This window comes from Netta rufina, assembly GCF_964035555.1.
Source record: "Netta rufina genome assembly, chromosome: 12".
In the NCBI taxonomy this organism is placed as follows: domain Eukaryota; kingdom Metazoa; phylum Chordata; class Aves; order Anseriformes; family Anatidae; genus Netta; species Netta rufina.
Window position 1 is genome coordinate 7,522,733 of NC_140135.1, and position 17,005 is coordinate 7,539,737.

At 45.5% G+C, this 17,005-nt stretch overlaps 3 protein-coding genes across 3 annotated transcripts; 2 read left to right on the top strand and 1 right to left on the bottom strand.

Annotated features, from left to right (window-relative positions):
- Window positions 1-5,020: 5,020 nt before the first annotated feature.
- NDUFA1 (NADH:ubiquinone oxidoreductase subunit A1) lies at window positions 5,021-5,614 on the bottom strand. Its single transcript, XM_084294325.1, has 3 exons — window positions 5,437-5,614; window positions 5,257-5,346; window positions 5,021-5,117 (listed from the first exon to the last, which is right to left on the bottom strand). The coding sequence occupies exons 1-3, from the start codon at window positions 5,536-5,538 to the stop codon at window positions 5,097-5,099; spliced, it is 213 nt and encodes a 70-aa protein (XP_084150451.1). The 5' UTR covers window positions 5,539-5,614; the 3' UTR covers window positions 5,021-5,096.
- A 30-nt stretch (window positions 5,615-5,644) lies between these two features.
- Window positions 5,645-13,626, top strand: UPF3B (UPF3B regulator of nonsense mediated mRNA decay). The gene is made up of 10 exons (XM_084294324.1): window positions 5,645-5,906; window positions 6,045-6,151; window positions 6,233-6,339; window positions 7,908-8,006; window positions 8,354-8,464; window positions 9,135-9,178; window positions 9,854-10,042; window positions 10,534-10,685; window positions 11,382-11,694; window positions 12,531-13,626. Exons 1-10 carry the CDS (start codon window positions 5,748-5,750, stop codon window positions 12,675-12,677), a joined length of 1,428 nt encoding a protein of 475 aa, XP_084150450.1. The 5' UTR covers window positions 5,645-5,747; the 3' UTR covers window positions 12,678-13,626.
- Window positions 13,627-13,633: 7 nt separating this feature from the next.
- RPL39 (ribosomal protein L39) lies at window positions 13,634-16,273 on the top strand. The gene is made up of 3 exons (XM_084294326.1): window positions 13,634-13,782; window positions 14,091-14,194; window positions 15,949-16,273. The coding sequence occupies exons 1-3, from the start codon at window positions 13,780-13,782 to the stop codon at window positions 15,995-15,997; spliced, it is 156 nt and encodes a 51-aa protein (XP_084150452.1). The 5' UTR covers window positions 13,634-13,779; the 3' UTR covers window positions 15,998-16,273.
- Window positions 16,274-17,005: the final 732 nt, after the last annotated feature.

A 17,005-nucleotide genomic window follows, 5' to 3' on the forward strand; every position in this document is an offset into this window, starting at 1 on the left:
GGATTACTTGTACCAAGGAAATAGAATTACTATTATCAGATGTTGCTGGAGGATTTGTTCACCGTCTGCAAGGAATCCCTGTAAATCAAAAGGCTGCGAGACAGGAACAGGCAGTGAAGGTTAGAGGTGGCAATGTTCTGTCCTCACTTGGACAAGCAGGGAGATTCCACGGGAGGGCTTTGGTATGTGCTGCTGCTAAATGCTATTTTGCATTTATTTTCACTAATGAGAGTAGATCGACCATCACAAGCAAGCTACTAGTGAGAGTAGCACAAATGAAGGAATTCCTAAATTCCTGTTTATGTATTTTTCATAAGTCTTGGATTTATTTTGTTTTTCTCAGAACAGTTGTTTGTTTTGTGGTTTAGAGTACTCCTGTATATAGATGTAAATTTGTAATTTAATACAGACTGGCTTCAGTTACTTTAAAGCAAGCAGATTGTAATTGGGGTATAAAATAACAGTAACAATAATAACAGGGTCTGATCTTGAATCTCCCAAAGCCCGTGGTGAACTGCTACGTCGCTTGCTTCTTTTTCTGCTATGTTATACATAGGTATCGGAGCGGTGGGGTGCGGCGATTGGAACCTGGATGTACACAGGTGATAACGAGGATGTATCTTTCAATTTACTTTTTTTTTTTTTTTGGTCTACAGAAGTGTTCTAGATTAAAGCCTTATTTTAATTCCTGTGTTATTTTACTTCCGTCTGTTTCAGCAGTCTGACATGACTCTCTAAGCTCTGTACTCGGAAGCTTACTCCAAGTAATTCTATGGTGGCTACCTTTGATTCAACTGTGTATTTCCAAAAGTAACTTCCTTAGGCTTATTTTTTCTCAAATGTGTTTAAAAACAGAGTGTTTTCTAGAGGGCTTCCCCCCCTCCCTCACTTTGTGTTGTAGTTTTGGCAGCAGAGATGTCTTGTACATTTGTACAACAAAAATAAGTCCTATAATGTTTGCCCCAGAGTCTTGCAGGCCTGGCATTTGCAAACAGCATTTCTAGCCCAGCTGCCTCTTCCCGTTTACACCCTGGGACCTGGTCCTCTCCCGTTGCACCCACCTATACCTGCAGGGGACTATGACTTAAAACCAGCAGCCAGGTCAGGCCGTGATTCTGCACAAGTTTAATGCTCCTTACACATCCACAAGGTAATCCACAAGCTAATAAGGAAGCACCATTTTTTCTTTGTTGTGTGTGTTTATCCTCCACAAATACCAACAGAGCGTCGATGTCTGTGAACTGGAGCTATTCATTTGAATGCGAGGCGTTGCTTGAGGCTTAGTTTATTTATAATGATATCCTTAAGCCACTTTTCTCTAAATCGACAGTGTTCTGGCCTGGAGGAGGGAGTAAAAATGGTAAATAGTAAGAAAGCTGGTCTTTATTCACAGGGCATGCCTGGAGACCTGCATACATCTATTACAAATTGATTATGTAGACGGAGATAATCATCAGGTAGCTATTTGTGTTAGAGCGAAGCTAATGATTGGCAGTGTCACTTGGCTTAACAAGACTTCAACAGCTTCCTCTACTCTGTGATATTACTGTGAAATTATTTACATCAAGCTCCCTCTTTGTTTTGGCGTGGGACAGCTTGCTAGAACCTCCCCAGTCGTGTCAGTGATGGAAAAGTAACAAAGCATACCTGAAAATCAGCCTGCTGGACTCCAGGAAGAAGAATACCTCCACCGGAAAGGTCTGCAAGAGAGGAGATACAGGGCAGAGTTTGCATTCTGAGCTTCAGGGCCGAAAAAAATCAGTCATTTTAATTAGGTGAGAGCTACTTCTTCAAAAATAACTGTGTATTTGTGCAACATTTCTGATACGGATTAGAATAGCTTTTAATTTTGGTTTAAAGCCTCTGAGTATTCTCTTGTGAAGGGAATGACTCAAAAATTACAATTGTAAATTTGTGCTAGGATAAGATCTGTGACCAGTGGCTGTGATCTGGATTGCTGGTAGGGACCCATTGCCACTAAACAGGAAAGCTAAGGTACAGAATGACTAAGCATAGGTTCTGAAGGGGAAAAAAAAAACCTACTCCATGCAATTTTATTCAATTTTTTTTATCTTGAGTCACAAAATACCATTGTATGGGTGAAGATTGAATTGCGGATGTGTGGACAATGTGATTAAATAAGAATTTCAGTAGCAAGTGAAGTAGAAGCTTAAAGCAGGAGGTAAAAAGGAGAAAATGTGTTGAATACTTTGCCTTGTGAATTAGTAGACTGAAGTCATTTCTAGAATGTAATGTGTGCTTGGTAATGGAGGCAAAAATACGAAATATGATCTTGAGGATAAAATTGCTCCCTTTGGAGTGTAGTTATGGACTTTAACTCAGTGTCAATTGCTAGAGGCTAGAACTGTTTACAGCTTTTTCTCATTCAAGGTAAGTGAAACTGGAGTTTTACTGCTTTACCTGAAAGGATTGCTGTGTACCATTTCTGAATACTTACATCAGGTTTGATTTTGGAGATCTCTATAATGAAATAGACGCTTGCTGTTGCTTGCGGGATGGGTTTTCTGCGTGTTGGGATGCTCCAGAGAACTCTGTAGTGGTACATCTTGCTGTATGTCAGTTCTTCCTCACAGAGAAATTCAGACCAGTGAAGCCAGCTTTCATGAAACTCCCATGTCTGCTGAACAAACACATGGTGCTAAGATTCCCTTGGTCTGGGAGAGATGACTTAAGGGAGGTGTGAAAAAGAAACTGAAATGCTCTTATTTCATTTTTCACACTATTCCTGTGCCTGTGTAAGATGCCATAACCTCTTGAGTCACGAGTGGATGGAATATTCACTCACGGAAATGTATTCTTCAATCTGCTGCCGTCCTCTCTCCACTGTGAAGTCCTTGCAGGTGGTCCACTGAATATTTTTGGCAACATATTCAGCTTCTAAAACAGACAGAATGCTGAGAATTTCTTCTGGAAAAGCTCTGAAATGTTCTAAGACATTGCAAATAGAGCAAGCACACTACCTTTCTCTTTTTTCTGCAGGGCTATGAATTGTTCTGTTGCACCACGTATCACATTTGTGATGATCATATCTACTGTTTCATCAAGGGCAGCATCTTCCTTTTCCTTGTCCATTGTCTCCACCTTTAGAAAGAGAAATGTAAAAAGAGAAGTGCCCCGAGACGGGGTTGGCCTTCAGAGCTACAGGATCCGTTGGACAAACTCAGGCTGGTCTGGACAGGGATATTGAAACAGCAGCAGGCCCACCTCCCCATGTGATCCCTTGTTTCTTGCACTCACCTCTGCTCAGACCTAATTTGTGCAGCTTTAAGCTGTGGAGGCTACTGTTGTTGCTTCAAAAATGCTCTTCCTGGGCTTGTGGAAGCCTGGAAGGGCGGTTACAGGGGTGGCTGAGGTGATGTTGGGGAACTCTGCAGCACTGGCAGCGTCGCTTTGCCTGTCCCTTCCTACCTGTGGGAGCCAGCAAGCCCCACGGGGCCTTCCTGGAGCTGCACCCTTACAGCCCTTGTGGTCTTGCCTTACCGCCTCCAGGAGTGTTTGTGGTGTTGTCACGGCGATCTGGTCATGGTGATCTGATCCGGACTCTTGGCATCCCACCAGAAGTACGGGCTGTGGAAATTCCTCTCCAGCAGGACAGGCTCCCAGGCAGGAAGGTGGTGCCAGCAGGGAAACACACAGACTCGTCTGGCTTTGTTGAGTCTGTTGGTCTCAGCGATTTGGGAATTGCACCTGCCTCCAGTGCTGTGCTCTGCAAAACTCAGGCTAGGGCTGCAAGGTGCTTGGGCCACGGGGCTCCTCAAAGGGTGCTGGACCACTGACTCTGACTGTAAGTCAGAGGCATTTTAGCAAAACGCAGGGGGATAAATCCCCAGCAGCTGCTCTGCCAGGACAGCAGGGGAATGTTAGAGGAATAAAGGGGCAAAGTGGAGATGCTGGTCCTTGTGGTCTGACAGGCACTTCCCTTGGCTCATTTGCATGTTCTGCATTTCTTACTGGACTTTTCCTTACTTGATTTCGTCACTTCATTAAGAAAATTGGGAAGAACTGCAACACGAGAGGCTGCTTTGAAACAGATTGGCAAAAAGGGCCCAGAGGCCCAGGAGTTGTGCCAAGAAATGCAGAAGCCTCCATGGGAAAGCTTGTTGGTAAGCTGGAAAATGGCTCAGCAGCTGATGGGGTCTTGCCCTGGAACTGCTGGAGAGGTGAGGCTCAGGACACAGACCATTGGGGACTTCTGTGTGTGCAGTGTGAGCAAGTAAAAAACATTTATAGCATCTCGTCCAACAAAGGAAGCTTCCAGCTGCTGCTCGGGGTGTGCTCTGTTGGGGTAACCACAGCACAAGATGTGGTGTGAAACGGAAAAAGCCTCTGCTGAGCCCTGAAAGCTCCATGGGGACGGGCTGCTCTTTCTGGCTCCTCTGCCTCCTCGTTCACACAGGCAGGACACGTCTCGCTGTAACTTCAAGGCCCTGGTATGTGAAAGGATCATAGCAAACCCTGCTTAAAGCAGCCCTGCTCTGCTTCTTCAGTTGTTGGTGTAGTTTGGGACTTCTTCACTTGGTGGTAGGTGTTTTGAGCTTGTGTTTCACTGATTCCCAAGCTCTCCTCAGTCCTTCCAACAGACAAGACTTTGTCAAGCGTGTCATGCAGGGGCCCAAACTGAGGCTGAGGACTTCTAGAAAACACCAGCAGCTGGAAAGCTCAATTAACTGCCTCCTCTTAGAGCCTGGCTGGTGTCCCCAGAGGTGCCAGATGTGCCTGCCCTTGCTCAGTGACACAAATTGCGATATAGATGCTCAGGCAAATCCCAGCTAACCACTGGAGAAAGTCAGATGAAAACTGGCCTGACCTTGCTGTCATTTATGCTGTGTGAATGCAAAAGAATTCTGTGCCTCGCAAAGAAAGAAGCGATTCGGCATTAATGCAGTGACACGGGGTCTGCCTTTCACTCTGACATCTGCCAGAAGGCAGCAGACAATTTTTTTTTGTTTGCAGAGGAACCGATTCTCTCCAAAGCCCCCAGACAACACACACAGAAGGATTAAATAGACTTGGATCTTTATTAGGGACTCGGACCACAACGCACAGCCGTGCAGATCCTCCGAAGCGCCGCCACCTCAGTGTATGTTCTCCAAACCCTAGAAAACAAATCCACCAAGTGACAGCCGCCTCGGTACCGCGCCCGTCCCCAAACTTTGTGGACAAACGCGCTGCCCTCGGGGGCGCCCTTGGCTGCCCCGAGCCGTGACGGAGCAGGCCGGGCCCCCCGGCACCTGCCTTGGCCTCGTAGTGCTTGCTGCCCCCCGACAGCCGCTTGTCCCTCTGCATCAGCGCCCACTGGTAGGGGTAGCGGGCCACCCTCTTCTCCTGCGGGGCACAGGGGCGGGGGGTCAGGGCGGGCCTCACAGGGCCCGGGGGGGGCTAAAGGGGAACCGGGGGGGTCCCGGCCGCGCTGACCTTGCCGCCGCTGGACCAGCGCTGCACGAAGACGGTGGCGAGGCCGGGGACGCTGAGGCAGGCGGCCATGATGGCCATGCCGGGCAGGATCTCGTACCACATCCCCGCCGCCGCTCCGCTCCCTGCCCCTCAGGCGGCCGCTCCCGGCCTGCCCCTCGCGGCCGCGCCGCTTCCGCCGGCCGAGCGGTGCCCGCCGGGAGCTGTAGGCCCGGGCGGGGGCGGGGAGGGCCGGGGACCGGCGGGCCCGGGCGAGGCGCAGCCGCGCGGCCGAGGGGGGCGCTGGGGTTGCGCGGCGCTGCCCCGGGCCCGGCATGAAGGAGGACAAGGAGAACGCCAGGCCCAAGGAGCGCCGCGGGGGGCCCGGGCCCGCCGTCGGGGCCGGGGCCGGGGCCGGCTCGGAGGGCAGGGCCGGCGGCGCCGAGCTGGAGCGGCTGGAGCGGCCCAAGGACAAGAAGGAGGCGCTGAGCAAGGTGCGGCCTGCGCCGGCCCGGCCGTGACGGGGCCTGACGGGGCTGGGGGCGCCTCCGGGGGTGGGGGGGAGCCCAACGGCCGCCCTAATAACGAGCCCGCTACTAACGAGCCCGCTAACGGCCCTAACGGCCCCGCAGGTGGTGATCCGGCGGCTGCCGCCCAGCCTCACCAAGGAGCAGCTGGAGGAGCACCTGCAGCCCCTGCCCGAGCACGACTACTTCGAGTTCTTCGCCAACGACTCCAGGTAGGAGCTCTCCCCCGCCGCGGGTGGGCCCCCACCAGCCCCCGCCGGCCGCTCAGCCTTGCGCCTCGTCTCTCCCCGCAGCCTGTATCCTCACATGTTCTCGAGAGCCTACATCAACTTCAAAAACCAGGAGGATATCGTGCTCTTCAGGGACCGCTTCGACGGCTACGTCTTCGTTGATCACAAAGGCAAGTGGGCAGCCCGCGGCCGTGTGTTCTCCTCCAGCCTCGTGTGAGCAGTTTGTGTGTGTTGGCTGGGCTCGAGGGGCGGGTGTGAGCTTCCCAGCACACCACCTCTGGTTTCTTGGATGCTTGTTTTCAGTGCCTTAAGTGAACACGATGCCCTACATCAAAAAAAAAACAACACACCACCCAGGTCAAATATTCTATTCTTTGCAGAAATTAGTCTAGGTTAATTATATATGTGAGTGTGCTAAATCTAGTTAAATGTGGTTCAGGGTAGTACGGTATCAAAATCATTTGTTGTTGGCGATGTTAATACTTGTGTCGTGCATCGTCATGCCTGAGTACGAAGCCTGCGGAGTGCCAGTGGTGGGTGTTGTTCCTCTCCAAAGAAAAGGAAGCTGAGGCTAGTGCTGTCACCCTCTGTGCCTCGCCTCTACTGTTCTGTATGTTTCTAGCAATATGACCTATTTTTGGTTGCGTTTTCATTCAAATTAATATCTTTGGCACTTCAGAACTGAGTGAGCCATTTTGGTTCAGTACAAGGAACGGCTTGTTCCCTGCAGTTGTGGAAGAGACTGCTCTCTGGCAACATTAATCTTGTCAGAAACAAAAACTTAGTTTAATTAATTGGGTAAACACCCAGGTATTTAGTCACTACCTATCTCTTTTCTAAATACCCGTTAGATATTCAGCACAACTCAGTTTCAGTTTTGTAGCTTAGAACAGCTTACGGTGGGTAGCATTAAAACTTGTTAGTCTGTTGCCAGTAGACCTTGAAAATCGCATATTTAGTGCAAGGTTTGTCAGGAGCAGTTGTCTGGGTTTCAGTAGGCGAAAAGTTTCATATTGATCTTTGTTTCTAGTACATGCATTTTAACTTTCATCCATCCAGGTGTTTTATGTGACACAAAGGTCTATTCTTGAGAGCCTGCCTTATTTAGAAGGGTTGCATGACCAGGTTCTCGTAGTGCCTGTGTGTGTTGTGTTTTGTTTTTGTTTTTTTAAAAGATGTTACTTTGCAGTTTAACAGCTTACTCGCTGCCTTTGCCATATCAAACAACAATATTAGATTTATTCAGCATTTACGTTGCAAGATGAAACCTTAAAGCCAGCCTGTAACGTGTGGTTGTTGCATTCTATTGCATGCTGCCAACAGTTGAGGTTTGCCTCAGTTGCCTTAACTTAAAATGTTCTCTTCTGCTTGCACAGTGAATGCATGGTCTGTGGGATGAGGATGCTGTATGGTACAGTGTACCTGGGGTGGCTGAACTGACAGCTGTGGGCAATCTTAAGTCTTGTGCTTCTTTGTTGTTGTGGGTCTGTGAATTTGTTAGTATGTTAACATTGCAGGAGGGTATGTTTCATGAATTTTGCTGTCCCTAAAATTACTTTGGCTAAGCAGCTTTTAAAATGCAAGACTTTTTTTTTTTTTTAATGTCATTGCAGTAGTCTCTTCTAGTATTGCATATTCCCGGTGAGGCTCATCTTCCTGTTTTAGCCACGTACACTGTGTTCTATTTCAAATCTGTTCCATATCTATTTTAATGTATTTTTTCCTCTCCTCTTAACAGGTCAGGAATATGCTGCCATAGTAGAGTTTGCACCTTTCCAAAAAGCAGCAAAAAAGAAGAGCAAGAAAAAGGATGCCAAAACTGGGACTATTGAAGATGGTATAACAGCTAGCTAATTTGTTTTGCATGTACAGACTGAAGTCCTACCAGTAGCTGGAATATAACTTTTCCAGAATATAACACCATAGCGTGTTGAAAGAATGCTTAATTATATGTGGAGCTTATTACTTCTGCTTTGTCAGCTGCTAATTGGTTAAATGTGATTGTCCCAGACAAACTTAATACAGCAGCTTATTTGAGGATTGACAGTTCATGGAAAGGCACCATATAAACAACACAATTTGTACAAACCTATTCCAAACTTCCAGCAGTGAACAAGCGGATTCTTTCTCATGCTACAGTGCTTTTTTTTTTTTTTTTTTTCCCTTCTCTCCCCTTCCCCATAGATCCAGAGTACAAGAAGTTTTTGGAAAGTTACAGTGCAGATGATGAAAAGTTAACCTCCACTCCTGAAACCTTGTTGGAGGAAATAGAGGCAAGAAACAAAGAGCTAATAGGTATGGAAATCTATGTACTGTAGTTACATTTTCCTAGAGCACAAAGAAACATACGTGGTGTAATTTGAAGCTGTGATTTCTCAACCTTGAAGAGTCTGTATTCTTTTGTACGTTTGTTTACTTGGTATTGTTAAACCTTTAGGCTAATATTATTCAGTGTGCTTTCTTTTGCTCCTATGATCTAAATTCACACCTTTATTTGAATTTTATAAGATAATCTTCCTGTTTTAAACTGCTAGTCAGATGTTAGTTAGTCAGATAAGTCTGTGAAGTGGCTGCATTTCAGGGAGATGCAGTGATGTTCCATGCAGGCACACGAGAAGTTCTATTCTGGTTGAGTAAAATGGACCAGAAGAAGAAGAATCTTTTTCTTAAGCATGTCAGCATGTTTACAGGTATGTTTTTTCAAAGTGAGGGAAGCTGAGAAAATCATAATGCAGACTAAATATCCCTTTATAGATAGGTATGCTGGTTTACAGACTAACATCTAAATTCATTGAATTGTAACTATTGTCATTGTTTTAGGATAGCATTGGAATTATTGCACTGCTGTGTTGTGTGAGAGAGATTGCATATTCCATAAAGCTTCTTCATAGCATGTAGAGTTTTGCTATAGGTATTGCAGTATTGGATAAAACATCGTTTACATTTGCTTTCATATATTCTCTAGCTAAAAAGACTACTCCCTTATTGAACTTCTTGAAAAATAAACAGGTAAGACTTCTCTCCAGAATCTTCTTGTTGCCTGCAGATGCATTAATTTGCTCCTTTAGAGTATGAATATGTATAATACGTATTTTGCAAGGTATAAATTGGTATGTTTCTGCTCTTCCTTTTAAAGAAAAAGCTTTCAGCCCAAATTCCTTGTTAATATATGGTTCATGCTATTAGAGTGCTGGCCTTTGTATTAATGGTGGCGCTTTATGCACATTCTGGTCACAGCTAGCAGTGTGCTAGATGTTTCTGTGGCGTTGCAAAACCAGATTCCGTTTTAATGCAGTTGTGGCTGAGGTCCTTGTAGATGATCTTTCTCCTGGCACGTATCATTTTAACTTTTAGCAATGGAGAAAATCACTGATCAGTCAGATTTAGCTAAAATCAGAATGATAAAGGCTAAGTATTTATATAAACATAAATAATGTTTATTTCCTTTCATAAGTCTTGACTTGTACAGTTTTTAAAAAACAAAACCACAACAAAACTGCTGCAAAAATTCAGGTTCACAACAGTGCGATAGAGACAACAACATGTTTTTCTTACTCCATCGCTTTGTAGCAAGATATCCTGTTGGCCTTAAAGGAATGTTTTCTATAATAAAAATGCACTGTTTCTCTCTTTTCTTTTCTTTTTTTTTTTTTTTTTTTTTTTTTTTTTTTTTTACAAACACAGAGACTGAGGGAGGAGAAAAGAGAGGAGAGGAGGAGGAGAGAACTGGAAAGAAAAAGACAAAGAGAAGAAGAAAGAAGAAAATGGAAAGAGGAGGAGAGAAGGAAGAGAAAAGAAGCAGAAAAACTGAAGAAAGTAGACAGATGTCCAGAAAAAGAAAGAGACAGATCAAAAGAAGAACCAAAGATTAAGGTCTAGAACAGTTCTTTATTATAAACTGTTACATTCCCTTTCCCCTATTATTTGTATATCAGTCTTTCAAAATGTGCTTTGAGTATTGTGTGAAGAAACACATGGGTTTGGTGTTAGCAAATGACCACTTTTTTTGTAACACTCAGTATTAGGCATTGTAAAAGTTAACATGCTGTAATGCTTCATAGTACTATTTAAAGCTTTTGTCATGTGACTGTTGTACATGCTGTGGTGAACAGACTCGTGAATTTACTATGGAATAGAGACTATTCTTAAGCTTCTTAACATGGCGTGTTTTAGGAGAAAAACCCTAGCCTGCTGTGTGGATTACGCTTACTCATACACTCCAGCTTTTAGAAGTACTGCGATTTGCAGTAATGTTAATGTATATTTCCTACCGGACTGTGGTTCCTTTGATGCAATTTCGGTGTTGTGCCAAACAGTATGTGTTAGAGTGAGCTTTTTAGTTGAGACTTCTGTTTTCTTTGTAGCTACTTAAGAAGCCTGAAAAAGATGAAAAAGACTTGGAGAAAAAGGAAAAATCCAAGAAACTGGAAAAAGAGACTCTGAGGGAGGAAAAAAATGCGAGTAGTGCATCTGCCAAACGATCTGATGGGGAGACAAAAGAAGAGAAGGCAAAAAAGTATTCTAGTACTTGCTATAAATATCTATATGTATATATAACTTGTTTCCTGATCATACTGAAGGTCAGGCTGCTCTGCCATGACCGTGTTTTGAAATTCTTTTCAAATCATTTTCCTGATAGAAGGCCTGGGATGTGTTCTCTGTGGCTGTGCACATCCCCATGATTACAAGAAGCTGTGTGAATTACCCGGTATTTCTTCACTAGTGGACAAATTTGAATATTTTTGCAACTTTCTCTAGGAGCTCTGCAAGAGAAGCCCAGGTGTAGAGGACCTACAACAGGCCGCGGGCACAATCCTTGCAATGAGAATTATAACCGTGGCAAGAGGAGAGGCATACTCCAGTTACTAGTCCCTTTTAAGTCTTGTAAAAGTTCAGAGTGGAAAGTCTAATTCTCAACAGCTCCATGATCTGCTCAAGGTTCAGTGCTGCCGTGTGAGGCAGAGAAATTGAGGTGCTTTCCAAAGCCAGAGGAAACTCAGCCAGCTATGTGAGCAGAAGGCTAAGAAATGCTAGCACTCAGTGCCATCTCTGGTTACCGTGCATGACTCGGGTTAGGACAGTTTCCCAAAAGCTCCCTAGAACCTACCAATCTCTCGTCTTCATATTGCAAATTTACACCAGTATTACATTGATCTCCCAGCTCTGTTTGATGAATCTTTTGAGCTTCATTTTCAGTTTTGTTTTCATACAGATCAGAAGATGAGTGTGTAAAGGACTACAGGGACCGAGATAGAGATTTTGAAAGAGACAGAGAATATGAGAGAGCACAGAGGGAGAAACTGAGACGCCAGGAAGAAGAGCGTCGGAGGCAGAAAGAGCGCTTTGAGAAAGAGAAGGTTTTTAGAAGAAAAGAGGAAGAGGTGAAAAAGGAAAGAGACTTGCTCAGAGAAAAGGGAAAGAAAAGTGATCTTACAGACTTTACCAGCGGCATGGACAAATCTGAGAAAGTAACCAAAGACGATAAAAAAGAGGATACAATTAAGAGGGATCGTATCAGAAACAAGGTGCTGGGTTTCTTTAAATTCATGTGCTAATTCATAGGGGCCAGTATGTATTTTAGGATAAATACACTTAAGGAAAGAACCATGTGGTTTCTGTGAAACTTTTCCATGTTAATATAACAAAGTTTGCCCCTGCTAGAAAGTTTCCACACGTTTACTAAATTTTGTGATTTTTTTTTTGTTCCTGTCACTGTATAGGAATTAAGCCAAGGTAGTAGGCTAAATTATAAATGCACTGATTTCACTTTATTTGATGATTTTTGCCAGCAGGCTTGATCCTTAAGGTGTCAGTAGAGCATCAGTAATTCTATTTGTGTATCTTTGCTGATGCTATGCATGCCTGAAAAAACATCTCAACATGAGAGTGACAACAGTTTCCTCCAAAACAGGGACAATTCTGCTACATGCAGAATGACAGAATAAACTCATGATAGTATAAACTCAGGGTATAATGTCTTGAGTTCAGTTTTGTTTGATCTGGGAGTCTGCTTTTGCAGCATTAGTACATAAGTTCTGTGTCACTTGAGACATTATTGGATACAAATGAAACTCAAAAGTTTTGGAGGAACTTTAAAGTTGGTCTGTATTCTAAGAGAGGGGGAACTCGTCTGTCAAAAGTAAATAACACATAATTTCAACCATGAGCAGTGTTCTTTGTGGCTTGAACAGGAACGGCCTTGATTCAAGACAATTGAAGTTGCATTGCCACTTTGGTGGAATAATAGCTTAGAACATCTTGAAAAGTTTGAAATTAAGCCATTTTTAATCTTGCTGATGCCATAATAACCATGAGAGCACTGAGGCTATGAAAGGGTCTAAATAGCTTTGATTTATTTCAGGATCGTCCAGCAATGCAGCTGTACCAGCCAGGAGCCCGAAGCCGAAGCAGATTGTGTCAGTACGAAGACAGTGCTGCCAAGCCGACAGATCAGGGAGCGGATAAGAAACAAGAGAGTGAGACCAGTAACATGAAGGAAGAGGAGTGACTAGCATGCAGGCCTTATGTGTTCTGACTGTCTGTGCAGCCAAAGAGCATGTACTACGCAATCCAGAAGTGCCTTCGAAGCGAAGAAGGAACAAAGGAAGAAGAGGGGGTGTTGCGCTGTTGGATGTTTCTGGCTAAAGAACCTCAGTTGTAGATTCGGAATTTGAAATGTGTTCTCATTTGTATTTTCAGTTATTTGAGTTTATTTTCCCAGCATCTAACTACAACAGAGAAGAGAATCTTTGCAAAGTAGAAAGACTTTGTGGCCTTAAGTTTGATATTAAATGAGTCATGCAGTCAGGAGGAGATGACACCTGGATCTAATGCCAGAGCTTTACTGTAAAGCAATCAGAGCCAGTGTTTGATGCACTTAAAGCAGAGCAAGCTTTAAGTGGCACGGAGTTAATGTGGGTGTTACTGTGTCGTGTGGTGCTCCTACCTGAGACTGTGTTAGCTAAATTGTATTGCTCTAGCACTGAGACAGGTATGCAGGCGGTGGTGGCTGAGGTACCAGTGAAGTAGAGCCCTCTGCTCGTGAAAAGAGAACATCTGGAATTGCATAAAGACCTTAGGAAGGGAGAGACCTTCCTGAGGCCTCTGAATTAATTAATTTATCCAGAGAACCACTTGAGTTGGAGTGTATGAATAAGCTGGCTTAGTATTGGATACTTGTTGACAAATTCTCATGTAAAGTCTACCTACACTGAAATGCTTATTTTTAATCACCTGTAGTTGTACGTCGGGTTCTTTTCAAGCGTTCTCCCTTGTCTGGAGCCTGAAACACTCCCGCACTCCTGCCCTCTTGGTGCCCGCTCCCCTTCCCCTCTAATTCAAAGTATTGTCTTACAGCCGAGAAAGAGAACTTCACCAGTAGCAGCTCCTTTTAAGCTCGCGAATTTTAGCCATAGCGATTTTTTTGTACCGAACCCAATAAACTCGCACAAACTCTTGCCGCCGCCGTCCCTCTCTCAGCTCCGCCGGGCCGCCAGGAGGCGCCGGGCCGGGCCCGCGCCCATCTTGTCGCCGCCATCGTCAGCGCCTCCTCCCGCTCGGGCCGCCCCTTCCGCCGCCGCCATCGCCGGGACGCCAGGCACAGCAGCGCCATGGTGAGACCCCCGGCAGCTATCCGCCGCCATCCGCCGCCCCGGGACGGGACGGGGCTCCCCCGGGGGCGGCGGGGACACGGCGGGGCGGGGGGCGCCGCATCGGGCCTTCCCTCACCGCCCGCGAAATGGCGGCTCCCTCACGGCGCCCTCATAGCGCCTTACGGCCCGGCACGGCACCTCACAGCCCCTCACGGCTCCTCGGAGCCCTCATGGCCCTTCACAGCCCCCTCATGGCCCCTCACATCCCCTCGTGTCCCCTCAGCCCCTCCCGGCCCCCTCCCGCAGCACTAATGGCCGCTCTCTTGCAGTCGTCCCACAAGACGTTCAAGATCAAGCGCTTCCTCGCGAAGAAGCAGAAGCAAAACCGGCCCATCCCGCAGTGGATCCGCATGAAAACAGGCAATAAGATCAGGTAACGAGGCCGGCCCCTGTGCTCCAGGGAGCTGCACGGGCCCTAAAGCAGGCGGCCTGTGCCATGTGGGATGGCGTTGAGCGTGTCACAGCGTTCGTATGTGCAAAAGTGCAATTTCATGTGATTACTGTACAAGTATTTTAGGGGCAGATCACCGAGTTCTGTTGTCCCACTGTGTTTTCTTGAGGCTGTGTGGGGCTCCTATGTCTTGTCATCCTGTAGCAGTTATTTCAGTTCTCTGTCAGTAGCTACAGATGTTATGAAGACATAAAAGTGTGAGCTGAACACATGGATGATTTATTCCAGAGTTTTTGCTTTGGCAGCCACTCTGCTCCTGATGCTCCTCATCACCTTTTCCCTCTCTCCCAGCCGTCTGTCCTTCTGCATCCTCAAGAAACAGTACCTTGCACAAAGCAGGTGTTCTGGGATGGATATGGTGTGTAGGGAAGCAAAGGTCTAGTTGGGTTTAGGGATTATAAAACTGACAGTTTAAGATCCTTGACTCACTGCTGTGGAATTCGTTTGAAGGAGTTCCACTGAATTTAAGGAAGCGTGATAAGAGAATGCTGCAGAATACTAGATAAATGTGAGGTGTACGAAAGGTGGTACCTATCCAAGCCCTTTGGCTTACAAGTACTGTCTAGTCACGTGCAGCCAGCTCTGTAGCTTGTATGCTTCCCTGTCTAGACTTCTTAGAGGGAATAGGATTCTTTCTCCCAGATTTATTTATTTATTTTTTCTAAGTAGTGAGGAGAGTGATAGTAGCAGTGGCTGCCACAGGCAGTGAGGCAGCACACCCAGGTTCTGTCCTTTCGCTTTTGTTAACTCATTTCTTTCTGGGAAAGATCAAAGTTGTGTGTCCAAACTTTGTTTTCCAGATACCGACTTAAAAAGGGTTTCTGTTTTGGCTGAATTGCAGTGCTTTGAAATACTGTATTATGGGGCAAAGCCATTAATTTTTGTCTTGTCTTCTATACCTCAGTCGTCAGTTTTATTCCAAACTGTGTGCTAAAGCAGGCTGCAATTGCAGTGCTTCATTCTGTGGGAGTACTGCCATTTCCCTGCTGAGAGTAACTCTGTTAATGTTGTCTTTGGTTTTACCTACACATTGGTGAAACCGTTCATCCTTAACATGTACATCTCTTGTGGTACATAAATTAATATACAAGCCTTCTTGGAAGAATCATGGAATCACAGAGTGGTTTGGGTTGGAAGGGACCTTAAAGTCCCCCAGTTCCACCCCACTGCCATGGGCAGGGCCACCTCCCACCAGACCATGTCGCCCAAGCCCCATCCAGCCTGGCCTTGAACACTTCCGGGGTGAGGGTGTTTTCCATATACTACTCTTCCATGGTTTGGACAAAAATAATGATTTCTGTTTTGGACTATGAATTTGCATTAACAAGGTAGCATTCATTATCATTGGACAATCAATAAACGTTTTGTCTCCAAAAGACAAGGCAGAATATTGATGTGCCCGTTCTAATGCATCTCTCTCTAGACATGTTTCTCTCTCAGAAACCCTTTCTCAGGGTTTAGATTCTGTTGCAGTAGCATCGTAATTAGTGAATGAAGAAAATAAACTGATGGAAATTTGATTTAAAACCAGTACGAAGTTGATTTTTATTGGCAGCTTGTGACTGTAGCATGTAAAAAAGATTTCTGTCCTTTACTGCTGAACTAATTGAAGGTGTTTTCGGTCCACCTGGATCCTCAAGTGTGCATTTTGCTAACTTCCACTGCTTTTGTCTTAGGTACAACTCCAAAAGGAGACACTGGAGAAGGACCAAACTGGGCTTGTAAGAGAGACTGTCTCCTGGGAACTCTAATAACACTTGTCTTTCTGCGTCAGATTGATCCACCCCCACACACTGCTGGCCATCCCCTCAGTCATTCCTTCTGTAGTGTTGGACTGCCCAGTTGTTTTTGTATGAACTGGTTTGGGTTAGTGATTGGAATGGGAATAATCTTGAGGTGGTTGCCATCTGAAACATGAAGACCGTGTTCTATTAGTGTTCTTTCTTTCAGGCATCCTAAGTGTTGACAGTGTATGAGCTTGTTAATAAACATGGACCTGAATGACCTGGCTGAACTGATTTCATATGTATGTGGTGGGATAGCAACACAGAGAATAAAGGCAACGTTACTAGGAACATAATCGTACCTAGTGGGAGGAACCATCAGCTCTTTCCAGATAGATTGGGTCTTCTTTTCACTTACTGTGTAGCTCTTAGCAACGCGTACCAATTTTTGAAGAAAAGGGGTAAACATCAAAACTGATTTTAAAACTGTTAGTTTGAAGAAAATCTTTTATTAGACAAATGGTAGGGAAAAAACAACAGTCCTTTGGAGACAGAGGACATCTGCGGGTTTGAAAAAGGCAGACTGTGATCCACAGCTTGAATGGCTGCAGTAGCTGAGGTATCAGTGTCTGGTCGGTTAACACCAGAGAAAACTGGGTCACATTTTGGGTTAGTTCTAGGAAACGTCACTAAGAAAAGCAGCGTTGCCAGAGTGTGCTGAAGATGTGTCTGCGTATCTCCACCGGTTTCATTTGATGGAGCTGCAAAACAAAGTGCGTTGGGAAGGTTTCTCTGGGTAAGATGGCTTCCTGCGTGAGGGTCTCCAGTTACCACCACGATGACATGGGTGTCCACAGCGGCTGCCTCTTCACAGCTGCCACTTCCCCGATACCTCCCACGTAACCGTTTTCAGCACCTGGGGGTAGACCACAGTATAGCACAGCTAGGCCCTGCTGCTCGTTCAGGTGACAGTAGGTAACAATCTGCTGCTCGGTTTTGTTTGGAGCTC